This window comes from Schistocerca piceifrons, chromosome 4 (assembly GCF_021461385.2).
Source record: "Schistocerca piceifrons isolate TAMUIC-IGC-003096 chromosome 4, iqSchPice1.1, whole genome shotgun sequence".
NCBI lineage: Eukaryota > Metazoa > Arthropoda > Insecta > Orthoptera > Acrididae > Schistocerca > Schistocerca piceifrons.
Window position 1 is genome coordinate 587,039,262 of NC_060141.1, and position 13,634 is coordinate 587,052,895.

The window sequence follows — 13,634 nt, forward strand, 5'->3', positions numbered from 1 at the left end:
TGTCCATCCGCAGGTCACAAAAAGGTTTTCGGAATTCTTACAGCAGCCTCACAGTACATTTGTTCTCAATAACATGGACCAGTTTAAAAACAACAGACATTTATATTATAATACCAGAAGAATTTAGTAGTCAGTAATGAAATTTGTTCTCAGTAACATGGACCAGTTTAAAAACAACAGTGACATTTGTGATTTAATACCCCAAGAAATCAATACCCGTGGTCTAAGGATAGCGTCTTTGATTTATAATCTAAACGTCTTTGGTCCCGCGTTCCAATCCCGCCGCTGCTTAAATTCTGGTTAATAATCAGCGTTGGCGGCATAAGAAGTCACCCCTCATTCTGCCAACGGCGTTGTCAAAGAGGGCGGATGAGCGGTCAGAGATTCATGGCACTCTCTTGTCCTAAAGGCGGAAGAATCGGCATTGATCAACGGCACAATCAGCTTAACAGCTCATGCATCCAAGTTGCTGACAAGAATAATATACAGAAGAATGGAAAAGAAAATTGAGGATGCGCTAGATGACGATCAGTTTGGCTTTAGGAAAGGTAATAGTACGACAGAGGCAATTCTGACGTTAATAATGGAGCCAAGAATAAAGAAAAATCAAGACACGTTCATAGGATTTGTCGACTTGGAAAAAGCTTTCAACAATGTAAAATGGTGCAAAATGCTCGAAATTCTGAGAAAAGTAGGGGTAAGCTATACAGAGTGACGGGTCATGTGGGCACGGGATGTGTGTGATGTCCTTTAAGGTTAGTTAGCTTTAAGTAGTTCTTTAAGTAGTTCTAAGTTCTAGGGGACTGATGACCTCAGAAGTTAAGTCCCATAGTGCTCAGAGCCATCTGAACCATTTGAACGGGTCATGTACAACAACCAAGAGGGAATAATAAGAGAGGACGTCCAAGAACGAAGCGCTCGTGTTAAATAGGGTGTAAGACGAGGATGTAGCTTTTCGCCTCTACTGTTCCATCTGCACATCGAGGAAGCAATGATGGAAATAAAAGAAAGGTTCAGGATTGGAATTAAATTTCAAGGTGAATGGATATCAATGATGCGATTCGCTGATGGCATTGCTATCCTGAGTGAAAGTGAAGACGAATTACATGATCTGCTGAATGGAATGAACAGTCTAATGAGTACAGAGTATGGATTGAGAGTAATTCGAAGAAAGACGAAGGTAATGAGTAGTAGAAATGAGAACAGAAACTTAACATCAGGATTGTTGGCCATGAAGTAGATGAAATTAAGGAATTCTGCTACCTAGGCACGGACGGAGCAAAGAGGACATCAAAAGTAGACTAGCAGTGGCATAAAGGACATTCCTGGCCAAGAGGAGTCCACTAATATCAAATATTGGCCTTAATTCGAGAAAGACATTTCTGAGTACAGCATTGTATGGTAGTGAAATATGGACTATGGGAAAACGGGAAGAGAAGAGAATCGAAGCATTTTAGATGTGATGCTACAGACGAATGTTGAAAATTAGGTGGACTGATAAGGTAAAGAATGAGGAGGTTCTGCGCAGAATCGGAGAGGAAAGGAATATGTGGAAAACACTGATAAGGACTGATAGGACATCTGTTAAGACGTGAGGGAATGACTTCCATGGTACTAGAGGGATGTGTAGAGCGCAAAAAGAGGAAAACAGAGAGTAGAATACATCCAGCAAATAAATGAGGAGGTAGCTTGCGAGTGCTACTCTGAGATGAATAGATTAGCACAGGAGAGGAATTCGTGGCGGGCCGCATCAAACCACTCGGGAAAAGAAAAATGTAGAAGAAAGAAAGAGTTACAGTATCCACTACTTAACCTATCTTTGGCACAGAAAGATGTAAAATATGCTGCTGTAAAATTTTTCGATAAACTACCAGGTGAAATAAAATGTCTGACAGACAGCAGTAATAGTTTCAAAAATAAATTGAAATAATATCTCCTTGACAACTCCTTCTATACCAGAGACGAATCTTGAATAGGAAGAAATAAATCTGTAGGTATAATATATGCGTTTTGTGCCATTTAATGTAGTGGAGTAGGTAATAAGAAATTTAAGCTTAAAAAAAACTTAGTTCATGTGTGCATTTCTTATGGATTTGACACGTTCCATATCGTAACAGTTACCGTGAGATTGATAAGTGGAACACGTAACTAACTAAGTAACTTTTCAGCTATGCGCTGCACAGCTGTAACACCCAATGAAACCCTTAAAATGTTCAAGCCATTAATAATGCTTCCCAGTGTGTACCAGCCATGTAATGTAAACATTGGATATTGCAGATATGCAAAGCATAGTTGAATTATCTTTTTATGATCCTTGGATGGCCAGACTTGTGACCGAAAACATGCGTATTTAGTAAAAATAAAGAAGTACATCTGCGTGTAACACTCTGCAGATTTTATCCTTCATCAAAGCTATTCCACACCACCTACATCATTTTAATTTAGTGTATAGGACAATCATGAGTAAAACCATTGCAACAAACTAATGCTCTTTTTACATCTACTCGTTAAGCACTTTTTCAAAGTCAAGTGTGTTACTTTAATTGTAACAGGCCAGTGAACTTCGTAATGTATATAATTTGCAGTGCGTAACAGAATATGAGTGTGGTTTTAATTTCAGACTACTGATCGAATAAAATTAATTAGCTTCACCTATTTGATAACTACCAAATGACGCTACTCTTCCTGGAAACCTTATTCCTATTTCTCTCAAGGTGCAATAAACGAAAAGTAAAATGATTTTTCAGTTATTTATAACATCGGTAAGATAAGAATGGTGAATATTAGGTAAAACTTTCGCGTCAGGAATCAGGAGTGGAAGTGTATGCCAAAATATAAATAATGATAAGGTAATGAATTAATGATGTTTATTGTTAATAATTATTAATACTGTCTACTGACTCTGTAGTTCTCATTAACATTTTGTTATGTACTACATGAAAAATGTATTCATAATAAATAAATCACAGATAAGACGTAGTGTGAATGACACGCCACACTTAGTGTAGCAACAGTATCCACACCGTCAAAGCTCAAGGTACACTCTATGATTACTACATAGTAGTAAGATTTAGTTGTTACACAGTAACTTCTGTTATAAATACTTTAGTCTTATAACAGTAAGCAGAAAGATCAGTCTTCTTATATCATTATCTAAAAAGAAATAATTTCCTCTCGCGAAGGCAGTCATAGCCGTGCAGACGTCCTGTAATTTTGCAGTGGACTACAGCTCCTACTCGTCGTCAAGCTTCTTGAGACCGATCGCGTTTCCAGCGGGGAACAACCGGTACTGAGACACCAGTTCCACGATCAGGATCCTGATGGCCAGGAGACCCAGTCTGTAGCCTGAAATTAAAACCGCACTCTCATATTCTGTTACGCACTGCAAATATATACATTACAAAGTACACTGTTCTGTTACAATTAATGTAATAAATTTGACTGTGAGAAAGTGCTTAACAAGTAGATGTGATGTGGTATTGTCACTGGGCGCTTCGTTTCAGTGCGTTAGCTGACATCATTTCGTTACTGGTTTTATGTTCTGGCCTAGCAGTTTTGAGGTTTAGCCAGAGCCAGCAACACTTACGACAGCATGTGGTAATTTGTCGGAAGCAATTTAGCACGCCATGCGATATGAAAAGAAGTGTTTCCACAGAACAGCCCATGTTTGAAATTGTTGTAGGATTAATCTCTGCGCAGCTGAGCAAATTCTAAAATGCGCGAAAAGCTTCATCTCACTCTGTGTAGCGCTAAATATGGAGTATATGTATGTAGCTCTGTATATGTTATAGTCTGAAGATTCGTCTTCTATTCTGATACTGGAAAAAACATTTATTATAAAACGTACTCCACAGCTCGAACATATTTCAAGAAATTCATGTTAACCGTAAGCTGCTTAGAGTGTATAATACTTCTTTGACGTTTAATTTCTATAGTAATACCATTTTCCGTCGACTGCAAATGCTTGCTCCCGAGGTTAGCGTAGGCCACATTTTACGATACTGCTAATAATACCGTAGACGACGGAGAGTGTTACCGACGTTGCTCGGTTGTAATGTGGTTCAAATACTGCTGATACATAGGACTGCGTGATAACATCCCGAAGAAAATATTAAAACTGACAGCCGTTTGTCGTGATATTACGACTGTGATCTGTCCGTGAGAACAGAACGGCTGATACGAAAACGAGCTCCTCGTCAAATCCTGCCGACTCAAAGGATGTCCACCAGCCACCGTGTCGTCCTCTGCCTTGCCGCGTCACGCAGATATCAGCACAGCGATCTCCCGAGCGTTTTGCAGACCCAGACCGTGGAGCTGCTACTATTCGGTCACGTAGCTCCTCAGTCGGCATTACAAGGTTGAGTGCACCGGTCCTTCCACCAAAGGAAAATCTCCAGTTATGTGATCTGAACACTCAGCTACATGGACGCGGACAACTGCTGATAGTATTCGGGAGACTCTGTCGTGTATTGCAGGTACAGTAGCGAGTTATCCTTAGAGCAAATAAGTAACGCTAAAGTAGTGTTTCGACGTGTTCCACGAAACTCACGAAAATGAATCATATCTCGTAACATCCGGGTACGATTTAAACTCTTAAATCAGAAACTTGCGAAAACAAACTGTCTTAGGTACAGCGCGAGTGTGATGCTTGACTTACCGACGCACTTTCGCGGTCCCCCGCCGAAGACGAGCTGTGGCGCCTCCACGCCTGTGTCTGGCTGGAAGCCGTGTGGCCCGCAGTCCCTGCTGAGCGACCAGACGGGCACCAGGACGCGGTCTCCCGGCTGCAGCTGCTCGCCTCCCAGCGAACACGCCTGCCGGCACTCGCGGCTCAGCACTGGCTCCGAGGGGTGCAGCCGCAGCGTCTCTGCAGCGGAAATACACCACGTCAGCCGCGGGTAACGAGAATCCAGCTTCGTACGACAAACAGTACAGTACGTGTGGGAAACAAGGGTGAGTACCCTACTCGTACTAAAGTTATATTTTAAGTACGACGCTTCCTAAGAGAATAAGATGAACACAGACTGTGAATATAAATTGGAGGCTGTTTCAACATAGCAGACACCGCTCACAGTAACTTGCCATTGAGGTCTGGAGAACAGTTTGTAAACCCCAGTTTTATTAGTGTACGTATGACTGGTAGTGAATGTTGCTTTCGCGAAGGAAATATCACGCCGACAAATAAATTGAAAACATTCCTGCCATTGGCAACCTACATCTATAGGAAAATATTAGATGTATCTAGTCGTGATGTTATTCTGTTCCAGCTTAATTAGGAAATCGAATATATTAAATAAATATCCTACTAGAACGAATACACCTAGAGACTGTAAATACATTTGCTTTCAAACACTAGAAAAGTGCAAAGATGTATAAAGAATGTTATGTCCTATTCTTAATCTAGCTTTGAGATTGGGGGAACTTCTGTGACTTTCGTCAAAGTCGCTCCCTCGTTTATTAGATGGACACACTAAGTTGGCTGATACCAATTAGCTCTGTGAAACCGAAGATTTCCACCCTGACTAGCACTGAAAGTAAAGAGCTCAGAGAACAAGTAAATGCAGCGTAATACTCATACTGTGATATAATTAAATTTTTTGGAAACATTTGAGTCTTGGCTTTGTCTGTCATAATGCCAGAAGCTGAAGAAATGAATTAAAATTTGTGTTACAGCTAAGACTTGAGCCCTTCGCTCTATGTATATTATGGAGTTGTGCTAGCCATTACACTACCACAGCAATACAGGTAACACCCCAGCACAAACTACAAACCTGAAGTATGTGTTATGGATGGCTTTGAGCTCGGTTAGCCCGTGCAGGTGTGAAACCTACACTGCTGCAGTAGCGTAATAACTGGCAAGCAAGCAGGCCTGGGTTCAAGTTCTACGTGTGGCACAAATTTTATTTCATTTATTCAGTTTCTAACATTTACTGTGATTGTTTCCCTGTCTGCCAAGCCTAGGTCGTATATCACCGATTACACACAACATGAATCGCGATTTCTGTTTCTTCATAACTCAGGGAGAGAAACTCAAAAATGGTTCAAATGGCTCTGAGCACTATGGGACTTAACATCTGCGGTCATCAGTCCCCCAGAACTTAGAACTACTTAGACCTAACTAACCTAAGAACATCACACACATGCCCGAGGCAGGATTCGAACCTACGACCGTAGCAGTCGCGCGGTTCCGGACTGAATTGCCTACAACAGCTCGGCCGCCACGGTCGGCGAGAGAAACTCAGCTCAAGTATTCGTTCGTAAGAAAGCACTTCAGCGTACCCCAGACTGTACAGAGAAGCAAGAAATAGTCAGATTGCTTACAGAAAACGACTAAACTCGCTCCTAGTGGCGAAATCGACACTTTACAAATTCTAACAGTGACACACTTCATTGGTGGTCTTGTTAGCGAAGTCTCCAACTCGGTCCTACGTTATGTATCCTCTTTCGACACCTGCAGAAGAGTCCCTTACACGCCCTTGGTTGGTTTCCAGTAATGCAGAAGCAAGTACATCAATCTGCATCTCTTTATAAACACTCAAATATTAAACCTTCCCTGCCCACGGTAGCATCTGTTAAAATAGTATATTGTTTTAGAATAAGTTACAAGTTATAATACAGATTGCAAAGGCGTTGTGCTCACCATTAACAACGGCTTCCAGCAGAGGCAGCGCAGTTGGATCTTGAGCAGAAGCAATGTCAGAGCGCAGTCGCTGCTGCAGCTGTGGCTGCGCGGCCAGCTCCAGGAGGCAGTGCTGCAGCACGTGGCTGGTCTCTCCAGCGCCCGCTGACAGGATGGCGGCGGTCTGACCAGAAACTGCAACGATGAAAACGATGGACTGTTGACAAATGCCACTGAATCGGAAGGAAACACTGCCTAGTCACTTTATTATGACCACCTAGTCGCACATACATAACTGCAGCCTCACAGTTGTACAGAATTGTAAATGGTATCTAAAGCGCTTCTGTCAGCTAGTGGACGGGCCATGGTAAAGAACTGAACCAGAGAATATCTTGACAACTTAGTGGTTCTATTTCAGCCATTTCCCTACATCTATAACCTCGTGATATGCAGTTTCTAGTAAGATTCCAGCTGTACTAGGGAAAACAAGCTTCATGTCCATCTGAAATTACATCATCATCATCTTCTGAAAGTACAGATAAAGGAATTATGAAATCAATCAAAAGTAATTTCTACAATGTTAATGATGTTAGAAAATACCACAAATACTTTTCTTATGCCACAGCAGTGATGCTAACTCCATACTACCACTTCACCCACGGATTCTACCAGCAAAGCGGAAGAGCCTTTGTTCTCCGACATTTCTCATTGGAGCTTCTTGATGCCCAGCTGTCAGGTCATGCAGGAGCCACGATTCACTGCTTATCGCTGCTTGTCGCCAACACTGGTCCGTTGCCCACAGGCTGGCGTGGAAATTAGTTTATCTCATCAATGTATCATCCTTAAGCCATCTGCCTATTTCGGAGGTCTGTTCGCAGCTTGGTTCACTGAAGTGTTTTAATAGGTGCAGAATGGTACTGCCAAGTTTATTTGGAAAGTGAACTGTGATGCTGTTGTATGTTGGCTTGTCTTCACCCATAGTAGAAAAATCACCTCAACAACAATGGTAGTGTTATTAACCCATTCGCCAGTAATGTAATTTCACGATAGAGCTACACAAAGGATTTACACTTTACCAGAAAAGTAACGGAAGTCCATTTCACAATATGATCAATCCTTTCTTTCACTTGAAAGGAACCCTGCAGAGTCTTATCTGTCTTTTTGAACACCTACATTGCCAGGGCACATTATTTGACATGTGTTATGTGACGTGTGTGGTGGTCATAATAATGTGATACGTTAGTGTCCATATATCTGATAAAATCACGAAGTAGGTTGCCATAGTTACCTTCATGTAGGACAGCCTTATCATCTGCGCCTTCCAGCTTCATCCTCTTCGTAAGCAGGTGTACAAAGTCGTGAGAAGACACAGGGTTGCTGTTACGGTGGTCGATACTGACAGCAGCCACCGATCTGAAGAAGTTGGCAATCTTGTCGGGTAGTTGTCCCAGCCCCAGAGCGTCGAATGCGGCTCGACCCAGGTATTCGAACACGAAGCGGCGGCCAGGGTCGGTCTTGGCGTCGTGCGCACGCTGGACGGCCTCCAGGAACGGCGAGGAGCCGTCCGCGTCCTCGAGGGTCCGCGTCTGCAGACCGAGCAGCGCCGAGGCGACGCAGTCGGTGCAGTAGGCCAGCAGCTGCCGCGGTGACACAGCGGCTGCAGACCCGCCAGCCAGAGTGGCCAGGCGGCGGGCGTGCGCGCGCAGCTGCGGCTCGGCGGAGCGCAGGGCCGACGGCGTAAAAGAAGGCGTCAGGCAGCCTCGGGTTCGCTTCCACTGCTCTCCTGCAACACAGGCCGAGGGGCCCGCTTCAGCATGGCTACGGTACACAGTGGGAACTAGTGCAGCGATTTATATTTTGAAGTGGTGGACAGTTGCGCTCCTTTTGATGTAGGGATACTATTAAGAGCAGAAGAATGGTAAGTCATGGTTCGATGACCCATCAGGGACGTTATAGATGGGGGCAGAAGCTATAATAAGGGAAGGGTGGGAAAGGTATTCGGCTGTGTGCCTCAGTGTGAGTGATTTAGGGAAAACTTGGAGAACCTAAATTAGGCTTGTGAGATTGGGGTTCGATGCTAAGTGCACCTGACTGCAAGTTCATTTTCTGAAGAACAATGTTCCTCGCTCACTGAGATAAGTGAAGGAGGCGCACTGTTAATGGACAGCACCTTATTATCGTATTTTGCACTTTAAATATACGTCATCAGATAGCGACATTTGGGTGCTCTCCTCTTGGATACGCACTACTCTCGGAAGTTTGACAACATGATCTACAGGACAAGGAATGTGTAAATGGGAAATATGTTCATCACAAGTTACGAAAAAATATGGTTACATGACGTTGCAGAGTACAGTTTTAGGTATTCTCGCATCTGGAGGGAATTGTGCAGCCGTATAACCTGCGTATTAGAGAGACTGGCTAAGTGTCGTCACAGGTCTCTTACCTTCCTGAGCGAACAGCCCGTCGTCGTAGCCTTGGGTGCGCACCCTGGCGGGGAAGCTGGGGAAGTGCGCGGACAGCAGCTGCCAGGCGAGCTGTGGGTCCCTCAGCAGCAGCAGCCGCTGCCGGCCCAGCCGCACCCACGAGGCGGACTCCTGCGGCCGCGACACGTAGTGGCCGTGCGCACCTCGTGTAGGGGGCGCGTCTCCACCACCAGGGACAGCAGCCACTGCAGCACTCTGCAACGCAACGGAGAACACGCCTGTTGAACAAGGCCTTCCACTACTGCTTGTCTTTGGTACTGGTGAAACTTCCAGGCTGTCATCGACTATGATACTGTTTTTTTCATGACGTTTCGTCCAAGGCTGCGATGGGTATCTTGAGAGATACGCCTGTCTTCGCTGGGTATTGTCTAGCGAGAAGCACCTCTGAAGATGTCTATGGTAGCTCTGGACGAAACGTCAGGAACAAAAAGTTTCATGGATCCCAGCCATATAACTGGCAAGATTCACAAGCAGCAATTGGTTGTTGTTGTTGTGGTCTTCAGTCCTGAGACTGGTTTGATGCAGCTCTCCATGCTACTCTATCCTGTGCAAGCTTTTTCATCTCCCAGTACCTACTGCAACCTACATCCTTCTGAATCTGCTTAGTGTATTCATCTCTTGGTCTCCCTCTACGATTTCTACCCTCCAGGCTGCCCTCCAATACTAAATTGGTGATCCCTTGATGCCTCAGAACATGTCCTACCAACCGATCCCTTCTTCTGGTCAAGTTGTGCCACAAACTTCTCTTCTCCCCAATCCTATTCAATACTTCCTCATTAGTTATGTGATCTACCCATCTAATCTTCAGCATTCTTCTGTAGCACCACATTTCGAAAGCTTCTATTCTCTTCTTGTCCAAACTATTTATCGTCCATGTTTCACTTCCATACATGGCTACACTCCATACGAATACTTTCAGAAATGACTTCCTGACACTTAAATCTATACTGGATGTTAACAAATTTCTCTTCTTCAGAGACGCTTTCCTTGCCATTGCCAGCCTACATTTTATATCCTCTCTACTTCGACCATCATCAGTTATTTTGCTCCCCAAATAGCAAAACTCCTTTACTACTTTAAGTGCCTCATTTCCTAATCTAATTCCCTCAGCATCACCCGACTTAATTAGACTACATTCCATTATCCTTGTTTTGCTTTTGTTGATGTTCATCTTATATCCCCCTTTCAAGACACTGTCCATTCCATTCAACTGCTCTTCCAAGTCCTTTGCTGTCTCTGACAGAATTACAATGTCATCGGCGAACCTCAAAGTTTTTATTTCTTCTCCATGAATTTTAATACCTACTCCGAATTTTTCTTTTGTTTCCTTTACTGCTTGCTCAATATACAGATTGAACAACATCGGGGAGAGGCTACAACCCTGTCTTACTCCCTTCCCAACCACTGCTTCCCTTTCATGTCCCTCGACTCTTATAACTGCCATCTGGTTTCTGTACAAATTGTAAATAGCCTTTCGCTCCCTGTATTTTACCCCTGCCACCTTTAGAATTTGAAAGAGAGTATTCCAGTCAACATTGTCAAAAGCTTTCTCTAAGTCTACAAATGCTAGAAACGTAGGTTTGCCTTTCCTTAATCTTTCTTCTAAGATAAGTCGTAAGGTCAGTATTGCCTCACGTGTTCCAGTGTTTCTACGGAATCCAAACTGATCTTCCCCGAGGTTGGCTTCTACTAGTTTTTCCATTCGTCTGTAAAGAATTCGTGTTAGTATTTTGCAGCTGTGACTTATTAAACTGATAGTTCGGTAATTTTCACATCTGTCAACACCTGCTTTCTTTGGGATTGGAATTATTATATTCTTCTTGAAGTCTGTGGGTATTTCGCCTGTTTCATACATCTTGCTCACCAGATGGTAGAGTTTTGTCAGGACTGGCTCTCCCACGGCCGTCAGTAGTTCCAATGGAATATTGTCTACTCCGGGGGCCTTGTTTCGACTTAGGTCTTTCAGTGCTCTGTCAAACTCTTCACGCAGTATCATATCTCCCATTTCATCTGCATCTACATCCTCTTCCATTTCCATAATATTGTCCTCAAGTACATCGCCCTTGTATAGACCCTCTATATACTCCTTCCACCTTTCTGCTTTCCCTTCTTTGCTTAGAACTGGGTTTCCATCTGAGGTCTTGATATTCATACAAGTCGTTCTCTTATCTCCAAAGGTCTCTTTAATTTTCCTGTAGGCGGTATCTATCTTACCCCTAGTGAGATAAGCCTCTACATCCTTACATTTGTCCTCTAGCCATCCCTGCCTAGCCATTTTGCACTTCCTGTCGATCTCATTTTTGAGACGTTTGTATTCCTTTCTGCCTGTTTCACTTACTGCATTTTTATATTTTCTCCTTTCATCAATTAAATTCAATATTTCTTCTGTTACCCAAGGATTTCTACTAGCCCTCGTCTTTTTACCTACTTGATCCTCTGCTGCCTTCACTACTTCATCCCTCAAAGCTACCCATTCTTCTTCTACTGTATTTATTTCCCCCATTCCTGTCAATTGCTCCCTTATGCTCTCCCTGAATCTCTGTACAACCTCTGGTTCTTTTAGTTTATCCAGGTCCCATCTCCTTAAATTCCCACCTTTTTGCAGTTTCTTCAGTTTTAATCTACAGGTCATAACCAATAGATTGTGGTCAGAGTCCACATCTGCCCCTGGAAATGTCTTACAATTTAAAACCTGGTTCCTAAATCTCTGTCTTACCATTATATAATCTATCTGATACCTTTTAGTATCGCCAGGGTTCTTCCATGTATACAACCTTCTTTCATGATTCTTAAACCAAGTGTTAGTTATGATTATGTTGTGCTCTGTGCCAGCAATTGGTATTGAACCCCAAACAAAAGAATGTCACTTTATTACGCTGATTTCATGTAAATCTGCAATTTGCAATTCATTGAAGGGTTTACATTAAGTAAACCTTATTTCTGTATGTATGGTATATAATGCTTGTTAGCCCAAAATACATGGAATAACAAATACCGATAAAAACTTAATTACATCAAGGGTAAATTTTTTTTTAAATTGTCAAGCAAACTGGTACAAAACAATTTGGACTGTTGTTCCAATGTCTGCCAGTTATTAAGAAAAATATTTTATAAAACGAAAATGTCATTTAATTCGTCTTTAGAAAGTCTCAATGAAGTGTGTTCATTTCTCATTTTATGAGAGCATAGCTTAAGTTTACTTGCAATGCCTGCGCCTAAATTTATCTGCTAAAGTATGGAAATGTTGATTTTCACAAGAATCAGTGCCATAAAGTCATCTAGGGCTTGTTGTCAATTTTTTGTGTTCCCACATCGTTTGGTAAGATGTTTGGATCATGTAGTTCTCCTGAAGCCTCACTAACTCGCTGCAAATTGACGTGTCAAGAAAAGAAATACGACTTTACTGCACGTGCTTAATATAATCATCAGATCATTTTAAAATGGGAACCAATACCTAGTGAAAACTAAAAGAAACTAAACTCGTGTTTAGATTATAATACCGAATATTTTGCCAAAACGGTTGCCCGGAACAACGATGTAAACAGTAAATATGTAGCATTGACATGACAACACAACGGTTGAGAAACAAATTAAATCTGTAACCTAGCGGACGTATTTACTACAGAAACCCGCTTCAGCAGAGAAGCTAACTGTTGCCTTGCTGCATATCATCTGCAGTTATTGTTATTATGTATAACAGGCAATCAAATGCACACGCAAAAACGTATCGGCGCAGTACTGTTATTTCAGTACTATGTTGCTATTACCTCGTACATGATGATATTTATATTTCATAGTTTACTAACCATTTCAGTTCAGTAAGAGCTGTAAGATTCATCACTGCCTATTTTACGCTACCCTGACTAAGACACTGGTTCGTTTTCAACAGTGCCAGTACAGTGATACTTCAGAAAGCCTTAGCTATTTGCTTTGTGTCGTACCTGCATCGCAGAGAGATGCAGGCGGCGATGACAGCGACGAAGGCGGCAGCCGGCAGGGCCCAGACGGAGAGGCTGGGGACGCAGCCGGCGCCCAGCAGCAGCAGTCTGCTCGAAACACTCATGTCTTCCAGACAGCACAGCACGGCTAGTAGGAAGTGTTGTGGTGCCGGCACGGGCCGGCCTCTGCCTTAAGTATCAGCGCTCTTCCCCCACCACCAGCCTCTCGCCTAGCGCCGTCTCACTCGCCGCGACGCTCTCTGTCTGAGGCGGGCGTGACGAAGCTGAAACGCTCCGTCATCCCGCAGTCGGTTCTCTTATCACGACGCAGCAAAATTCCTTCTGGTGTTAGCGCCGTCCGTGTGCTAACACTTCCATGTATTCCTCATTGTCACTCTGTTGTCGAGACCCCGTTCTGAACCTTTGATAACACTGAGATCGTATCGAATGAGGAAGCGTAGTGGTTAGCACATTGGACTCGCATTCGGGAGGACGACAGTTCAAACCCAGGCCTGGCCATTCTGGTTTAGATTTTCCGTGATTTCCCTAAATCGCTTCAGGTAAATGCCAGGATGTCTCTTTTGAATTGGG

The 13,634-nt window shown here is 43.2% G+C and overlaps 1 protein-coding gene across 1 annotated transcript; it reads right to left on the reverse strand.

Annotated features, from left to right (window-relative positions):
• Nucleotides 1–3,137: 3,137 nt before the first annotated feature.
• LOC124796039 (cytochrome P450 6k1-like) lies at nucleotides 3,138–13,168 on the reverse strand. The gene is made up of 6 exons (XM_047260125.1): nucleotides 13,047–13,168; nucleotides 9,066–9,298; nucleotides 7,908–8,402; nucleotides 6,641–6,814; nucleotides 4,658–4,867; nucleotides 3,138–3,345 (listed from the first exon to the last, which is right to left on the reverse strand). Exons 1-6 carry the CDS (start codon nucleotides 13,166–13,168, stop codon nucleotides 3,233–3,235), a joined length of 1,347 nt encoding a protein of 448 aa, XP_047116081.1. The 3' UTR covers nucleotides 3,138–3,232.
• Between the last annotated feature and the right edge of the window lie 466 nt (nucleotides 13,169–13,634).